The 8,746-nt window shown below is 43.7% G+C and overlaps 1 protein-coding gene across 1 annotated transcript; it reads left to right on the top strand.

Annotated features, from left to right (window-relative positions):
- The first annotated feature begins 269 nt into the window (after positions 1-269).
- On the top strand, positions 270-8,045 carry DRAXIN (dorsal inhibitory axon guidance protein). Its single transcript, XM_005427470.2, has 6 exons — positions 270-800; positions 2,127-2,314; positions 2,693-2,804; positions 3,169-3,258; positions 3,526-3,615; positions 7,022-8,045. Exons 1-6 carry the CDS (start codon positions 338-340, stop codon positions 7,132-7,134), a joined length of 1,056 nt encoding a protein of 351 aa, XP_005427527.1. The 5' UTR covers positions 270-337; the 3' UTR covers positions 7,135-8,045.
- Positions 8,046-8,746: the final 701 nt, after the last annotated feature.

The raw sequence follows: 8,746 nt of genomic DNA, 5'->3' as shown, positions 1-8,746 counted from the left end.
GGAGCCAGCCCCCCCAGCCCCTCAGATGGTGGCTGTGAATAGGAGGGTAGGGGGGCTAGTGGGCAATCAAAGGGAAGTGTCCTGCTGATTGATGACCTCATTTGCACATGAAACTGGGACCTCTCAGCCCTGCAGGCCCTGCACATGTGTCTCAGCTGCTGTAACCAGGGCTGGGAGAAGAGGAGATAAGCAAAGAGGGAATAACTTGCTTCCACCTCAGGAACCATAATGGTTTTTATCTGAGTGTTCTAGGACTGAATCTTCATGGCCTTTACAGTTCCTAAGTGTTGGTTGCTTTTTTCCCCCCTTTTTTAATTGCAGGTGAGACAGAGCACCCATGATTATGGAAACTTCTTCCACCTTCTCTTCTTTCTTTTTCCTGTGCGTGCTGGTTCTTTCAGACATCAGCCTTGCAATCTCCCTGAACTCTGGCACAAAGCTCAAAAATGCCCCAGAGAACAACCACCACCTTCAAAATCAAGAGATGTGGCTGCAGCAGCCCAGAACTGGGCGCCATCACAGGCAAGGCTTGGCCAAGAAGGAGAGGGTCCATTCCATGCCTTCAAGAGGGCAGCTGGCTGGGGAAGAGACCCTCAAGATGGGCAGTGGAGCTTCAGCTGTGGAAGAGCTGGTGGCAGAGGGACAGCCAGCAGCCTTGAAACAGAATAAGGACGTGTTCCTGGGGTTTGAATCATCGTATCCTGAGAGGGAAAACCAGTCCCCAGGCTCTGAGAAAGGAAAGAAGCAGAACCGAGAGCATCGTCGGCACAGCCGCAGGGACAGGCTCAAACATCACCAAGGTATTTGAGCTCCAAGGGGAGCTGGGGCTGTGGTGGCACTGGGAATGAGCATCTCTTGTGTGAGGGCAAGAAGAGGCAGCTGTGGGGGAGCCACGTGTGTGTGTGGAGGGTGTGTGCGCCTGCTCTGGGGAGAAATGTGCCAAACAAAAGAGGCACGAGAAAAAAGGGGAACTGCAGAAGCAGAATTTTAGTGCTGGCTGCAATTTTGTGAAAATGACCCAGTTTGTCTTACAGGGGGAGCTCTGAGAGACCCTAAGACTTGAGGGGCTGTTTTAGGGTGGTCTGTTTTGTTTTTATTTTCCTTTTTAGCAAATGGCCCAATTTAGGAACAAATATATCCAAGCCATGCTCAGTCTCCCCACCAATTCAAAAAATAATGAGAATTAGAAAAAACACAGCCCCTTTATTTTGCTTTGAAGACCAGTTTCTTCTCACCATAGCTTGTACCCTTCTATGTTTGTGCTAAACAACAACAACAAGAAATTCAGATTTTGCATATGTGAAATTGCAGTGATAACTTTAAAAATGTTGCTTGGTTTTGACTGGGACTGCTTTCGTTTGCAGGTCAAGTTGTGGGTGGGTGTTTCTGTGGTATGAGCTCAGTGTGGTAAACCTTGAGTTCTGTTAAAGTGAGGCAATTTGTGTCAATCTACACTGTGTGACAAGCTGGGTGTCACATCCTTGAGTTCCATCCTTCACTCCTCCCTGCCTCAGTAAGAAGAGCTCTATTGTTTTTTCAGAGGACTGACTAAACAGCTTGTGCTAGCAATATGAAAGAGTATGCAACAAAATTGGTTTGAAGCAATATTTGCAGACTACAAACAGGGCTTATTTCTTGAGGTTAACTTAAGGTCTATATTTAAATTAATACTTATGAAGAAGAGGGACATATCTGTGAAGGTAATTTCAAGTTAGGTAAGTCCTGACTTGAACTAAATTGAAATAACTCACTATTAAAATCAAATAAGAATGTATTCACAGGTATTTGCAATAGCTTAATCCATTGGTTAAAAAATGGTTATATAGGTACATTTTGTACTTTTGAGACCACAAAAAACATGTTTTGCTTCTTAAACAAGAGATAGATCTTCAGGGAGGTATGATTTTGTATGTCTTAAGCAAGCAAAAATCAAGCTGCATATACTCTGGAGCTGATTTATCACTATAATAGCCCATTACTCTGTTATACAGTGGTTAAAACAGCAGCTCAGGATCATGGAACAGTGGTTGGCAACTGGATGAAACATGAATTCCTTTGATTCAAATCTGTCACACAGAGAAAAAGGATGAGAAAGGTAATGCCACTGTACCTGTTGCCCTCTGCAGGGAAGACTCCTGGTGCTGGGCCAAGCTCCCTGTACAAGAAACCCAAAAGCTCTGAAGAACAGTTTCAAAATCTTCAAGCAGAGGAAGCTCCAAGTCTGACTCCCAGCCCACTCCTCATTGCTGCACTGGACTCAGCTGTTTCCACAGAGGAGCCTCCTGTTCTTCCAGCCACCTCACCACGGTCACAGGTAAAGAGACAGCTGGGAAATGTTCTGTACCCCCAAGCCTCGCCTCTCTCCTCAGCTATCCAACTTCCCTGAGTTTCAAGGACCACAGAGACAGTAGGTGCATTTGACTGAAGTGCCAGCATCTCCCAATGCTTGTTGCTCACCTTTTGCTGTCACACAGAAGCAGTGGAAACTTCCCTCTTGGCTTCAGCCTCACAAGGGAAAGGTCTTTGCTTTTGAAAATGAGATGCCAGGAATCCCCAGTGGATAAGACAGGAGTGGAGGAGGGGAGGTGCAATCATAAAGCCTTTTTAATGTAAAAGCACCATGAAAATTTGCAAAGACTTCAGTGTCTCTACAGGAGTGTAATCCGTTGTCTGATTTTTTTGTGGTTTGCAGGCTCGCCTCAGGCAAGATGGGGATGTGATGCCCACCTTGGATATGGCACTCTTTGACTGGACTGATTATGAGGATCTCAAACCAGAAATGTGGCCATCTGCTAAAAAGAAAGGTGCTAAACCTCCCTGTACTCTTTCACAAAAGTCATCCTGTAAGATTTGTCTACAGTTAGTATTCATAGATGTGCTGAAGGACAGGAGATCATAGTGGTGGAGGAAGAGAGCAGCAGCATAATGCTGATTGAGTTTTGTGCTCAGTTTCAGAATGTTTCTCATTTTGGATGCATATTTGGAGGGCAGAGTAAAAATGATAAATGGAGAGTGGAGAAATAGGGAGGAGATCAGACTATGAAGTTTTAGAGTTCAAACTCTTGAAATTTGAGGCTGTTTTTACCCTGGAAAAAATATATTCTCCAAAATGAAAACACTAGCATGAAATTTTCTATCAGCATCTTTTTTTTTTTTTTTTTGACACAGAAAAACGCCGCAGTAAGAGCCCCAGCAGTGGAAATGAAACCACAACAGCTGAAGGAGAGCCATGTGATCACCACCTTGACTGCCTCCCAGGTCAGGATCAGCCTGGCAGAGTTATTTCTCCAAACATAGGATGCTTGCAATCTAGCCCAGGTTTTAAGACGTGCATTCCGATTTCTCCTAGTGATAGGAAGTGGCATGCAAGGGAAGGGCAGAGGCTCTCTAGGCGTGTTGTGGGACCAGATGATGTCTGTACAATGTCATGGGTGTTTATTTGTAAAATAAGGCTGTCAAGGGTGTCAGTAGCCCTACAGGTAAGGGGATACCTGAGCTGTGCTGACCCCTGGTCCTGTGTTGCAGGCTCTTGCTGTGACCTACGTGAACACGTCTGCAAACCACACAATCGAGGCCTTAACAACAAGTGTTATGATGACTGTATGTGCACTGAAGGTGAGTGCAGCTCTTTGCTCCCTGTCCTGGTTTAAAAGACAGGTGTCTGCCAAGAAAGGCAGGAACCTCCCTTGGAGTGGAAAATATGAACCCCTTCCCTTCAAATTATTATAGCTTTGAAATTACAGGGCTCTCTGGCAAAGATATGAGGAAAGGAATAACAGTTCTTTTCTATCTATATCTATAGATATAGATTTATATCTTTATATCTTTATAACTTTATATCTTTATATCTATAGTTGTAGCAGGCACAGGGCCTGCAAGGCCTCCATGACCAAGACAGGATATGCCAAGTCATGATGACTGGACCTAAGAAGCGCCTTTTTCTGCCTTCAGACCCTTGCTTATCTTTCTGTAAGACTATAGGTTACTTTCCTTTTGACCCTTACTATTGGACAATTTCTAAAATTCTTGTATCCTATATAAAGAGCTACTTTTGCCCAGCTTGGGAGAAGAGCTGTCCCCGAGACTTTCGCAGAGGCTGCAAATAAATCCATCCCTGTGGAACCTCACACAGCCTTCTCCTCTCTCTCCCTGCATCTGCCTAAGGCACTTAGCAAGCAAAAGAGCTGAAATCACAAAATGAGCTGATAATCACTAAGAGCTGATCTCACTAAGAGCTGAGCTTGCTAAGGTAGCCTGAGGCTGGGAACTGCCTGGGAGCCCAGGCAAGCTGTGCTGGACAAGGCTGTGGTGGTGTTCACAGGGGTCCCAGGATGAGGGAAGAGATGAGAATCTTGACTCCATGTTTCAGAAGGCTGATTTATTATTTCATGATATATATTATATTAAAAGAAAATGATATATTAAAACTATACTAAAAGAACAGAGAAAGGATTCATCAGAAGGCTAGCAAGGGATAGAAAGGAATGATAACAAAATCTTGTGACTGACCAGAAAGTCCTAGACAGCTGGACTGTGATTGGCCCTTAATTAAAAACAACCACATGAGACCAATCAAAGATGCACCTGTTGCATTCCACAGGAGGAGATAGTTATTGTTTACATTTCGTTTCCGAGGCCTCTCAGCTTCTCAGGAGAAAAGATCCTAACGAAAGGATTTTTCATAAAATATGTCTGTGACACAAGGCTGCGCTATCTGGAGCAGCAATGGCCAGCTGGGGATACCCTTGTGCCAAACATGACTTTCCTGAGTTCATTTCAACTGAGCTTGTAGCAATTTAGTAGATGTGGGAAGGTCTCAGGCTTTTGTTTCTTAAAACTATTTCTGAAGAACCCACAGCAGCCTTTACTAGGCAGGTGCATTATGCAAGCGTTAAAAGGCACTCTTCTAGTCTAAACAGGTTCAGGATCAGCTCCAGGCACTGAGTCTTGCCTGCCAAAAAAAAACTCTGTTTGCCAAGTTTTGTGACCTGCATTAGGTACCCAGTGATTTGACCAGGCTCTTTGCCTACTTTTTACTCAGTTCAATGGGCAGCTTTCCTGGAGTTGCAACGTTAAATGATAGTGTTCACCCTGGGCGTGTTGCGTAACACCACAAGGTCTTAATCAGAGATGACCTTCTGACAGATTAGCCTAGAAACAAGAATTGTGTTTCTGCAGTCCTTAATGAGGCTGCCCCAGGCCCTGCTTTATCCTTAAGCTAGTTATCAGTTGATCAGAAATGTGCATCCTGTGTAGCATAAAAAAATCCCCAGAGAGGGAAGATCAGGTAAGACAGACAAGAGGCTTAGATAGGAGCAGAGCTCTGATCTTGCATGCTCCCCTTTTAGGAGGCCAGCTTGCCCTGGGGTGATTGGTAATGAGGGGCACAAACCCAGCTTTTTAAGGTAGCTGGTCTCAATGTAGCCCAGGGACATAATTCCAAAGGACTGCTGTGTGACATCATCTGGATCTCCACTGTACAACCAAGGAAAGTTTTGAGCTGTCTTATTACAAAAGCTATAAATCCTCTGCTGCCTGCTCTAGAAGTGAAAAGAGCTGCAGTTTCTAGAATGATCAAATCAGCTCCTGCCAACCCCAATGACAAGATCCTGCACGACTGAAAAGCAGGGTTTTCATGAGAATTATTTACCCACAGGTTATACCCTGTTTGGCCCAACTATCTACACATTCTGGTCTAACAAAGTCAGACAAGAAACACCATAAAATCAACCTCTTGGAGCCAGAAACCAAGTAGTTACCATGGCCAGAGGCTCCCATTACCTTCCACTGCCATGGGAGAATATGTACTCATGGTTTTTACAAATAAATTCCTTTTTCCCCTTCATACTCACCCGTGCTATATTAGCTAGCTTCCTTCAGACTGCACATTGAGCATCTAAAACAGAGAAATTAAAGGAGATGAGCAGTGGGCTTTGGATTGGACCTCCCAGTAATAACACTTCAAAGCCTCTTCCCTTCTGTGTTGAAGCTTCAGAGAAATAAATAGCAAGGGGAGGTCCCTAGTCATTGCTGCTGCACATTAAGTCTGTAGTAATTTCCCAGTGGAGAGATTACTTAGACAGTAATGGGAAGTAATAGGAGGAAACCAAGCAGGGCTTCCATAAAATCACTGGAAACAATTGGAATAATTCATTGGTATTTCAAGAATCCAGGGAAACCTGACTGAACAATGAATCCCAAACCAGAACAGTGAGCCAAACAGAACAGCAGTGCCCAGAGAGCAATATGCCTTGAATGTGAGGCATTTCTCTCCCACCCTATTTGACACAGCACCAGAACTGTCCCCAGTGCAGCAGTATCTGAGGCAGAGAAATAGTTGGTGTTACTGCTGTAGTGAGCCCTGGTCCCTCCTCACTTCTACACGTCGTGAAAAACGCCAATCACTTGGTTTTAAAATTTTAAATATTTAATAGTAATAAAATGGTTATAAAAATAGTAATATAATTAGAGTAATAAAAATTGGAACAATTGGGATTAGGACAACATGAAACAATAAAAACAAAGAGTTAGGGACAGTCTGGGTACCTTTTCTGGGCAAAATAAGCCTGAAAAAGTACACATATTAACAGAGGATTAACCCTTAAAAGCAACAGCCTGTTGCATATTCATATACCTCATACATGATGCATAAATTCCATTCAAACACAGAATTCTGTCTGGTCAGTGTCAACCTCTGCCTCTGAATCCTGATGGCATCTTCAGGGCTGAGTGAGGCAGGAAGAACTCGATAAGAAAGCAATAAATTCTTTTTCTCTGAAAGATTTAGGTGTCCCGTGGCTGCTATCTCAGTGAGAGTACCTCATTCCTCTTTTTAAAAAAGTATCCTACATAGCATAGTTTCTATTTTAACATTATGTTTTAACCTAAAACTATATTTAACACACTACTTAAGGAAATTAATACAGCATTACTTTCTAACATAACACATATAATATTCATTTTTAATATTTGTATAAAGCCAATCATAAAATCCACATTTTTCACAACGTCTTTTCCATAGGGCTGCGCTGTTACGCCAAATTCCACCGGAACCGAAGAGTGACCCGGAGGAAGGGGCGCTGTGTGGAGCCTGACTCAGCCAATGGAGAGCAGGGATCTTTCATTAATGTTTAGGAGGGTGGGACTCCTGCCTGGATGGTCAGGAACTGGGGTCAAACTGTTTATACCTAGCAGTGGGAATTAGAGGAAAAAGCTGAGCAAATGAGGGAAGCTGCAGGCTCTGAACATGCCAGGTCCCAGCTAGACTGAAACTCACGCTCATTATAAATACAGTGGCATCAGCCTTTTCCATAGCAGGGCTGCACTCCCTGTCCCTTCCTTCAGCACATTCCTGCCACTGAATTGAGTCCCCCTCTCCTAGTTAGTGAGCAATGATCACGACTCCCATTCTGATGGTCCTGGCAGGAAAAGGCTCTGCAGTTTCATCTTCTCTCAAGAGAGGCAAGATGTGGAAATCCTTCAGGGCCAAGGGGATATGAGCTTAAACTTTACCCCTTAATTATTGCTTGAGAATAAAGGTACATGGATCCTCCTTAAGGACTGGAAGTTCCTAGAGGAGAGGAAATTTGTAGCATCCAAGTGGAATCAAAAATTGGAAATGGATCAGCTGCCTGCCTAGGTGAGAGGGGACCCTCTGGCAGACCTCCTGCTCTCTCCTTTTTTCACTGCTCCAGACATATTCCTTAGCTGTTCCACACTACCACTGCATCTTGGGACCTGTCATCTTTGGGACCATCCAATCCCACTCCATTCTTTCTTGCTTTCAGAGAACCACCTGGTTTCTGCAAGGATGTGGCAACACATCCCAGCCTGTAGCTCTCACTCATTTTTCTATCCTGCCAGGTCTGTTATTTTTAATTACTGTTTTTAGGAGCTTTCTAGGGAAGTGATAGTTTTCCTAGTGAGCCAAAAATAAAGTTTTTGGTAACAGGAGATAGGGACAGGCTGTTCCATTGTAGTAAAACCTGTGACATGTTGCATGTGTGTTTCCGTGATATGTAAATAAAGATATGATGGATATCCTTTGTGCAACTCTTCTGCTTCTTGACTGCACCCAAGGATGTGGAGGAGCCAGAAAAGCCTATAAGGAAGTTGGTCAGCAGGTAACACTGATGACTTGAGGTAATCACACAGAACAATTGTGCCACTGGTAGAAAAATTTCTCTGCCCAAGGTTGCCTATACTCTCACTCAAATTGGAGATAACTGTTTCTACCAGTTATCTATTAGTGTAGCCAGCCAGATGTTTTAAACTTCTTTATATTAATACCTAATTACTGGCTTCAGTGATATATTGGAGCAACAAAGGCTGTGTGTGTTAACCTGGAGTCGTGGTTGCTGGTGAAGATGTTTTTTGCTACTGCTAACATCCCAATACCCTGACTTCTGCAGGGAGGCAGCTATGAAGCTTTTTATATCCAAGAGCCTGGAGATGTATAGCACTTTCTTTAGGAACAGAAATATTAATCGTGGTGCTATGGGCAGAATCCTCTACACAGCTTCCCTAAACCCCCCATGTTCCTTTTAGTTAGCCAAAACTCCAATTTGCAATCTTGTTTATGCTACAGTGCCACTTTGCATTGTGTGTTCACTCAAAGACTGAGAGTTACACTTTACATCTTTAATATGAGTGCCCACTCATGGCCACAGAGAAACACTGTGAATGTCACAATGTCACTTCTGACCTGTGCACACCTGCTAAAGGGAGGAATTTGTATGGGAGCACT

Source organism: Geospiza fortis, unplaced genomic scaffold (genome assembly GCF_000277835.1).
Source record: "Geospiza fortis unplaced genomic scaffold, GeoFor_1.0 scaffold132, whole genome shotgun sequence".
NCBI classification, from domain to species: Eukaryota; Metazoa; Chordata; class Aves; order Passeriformes; family Thraupidae; genus Geospiza; species Geospiza fortis.
Note: the sequence above shows the minus strand (reverse complement) of the source record. Positions and strands in the feature narration are given on the sequence as shown.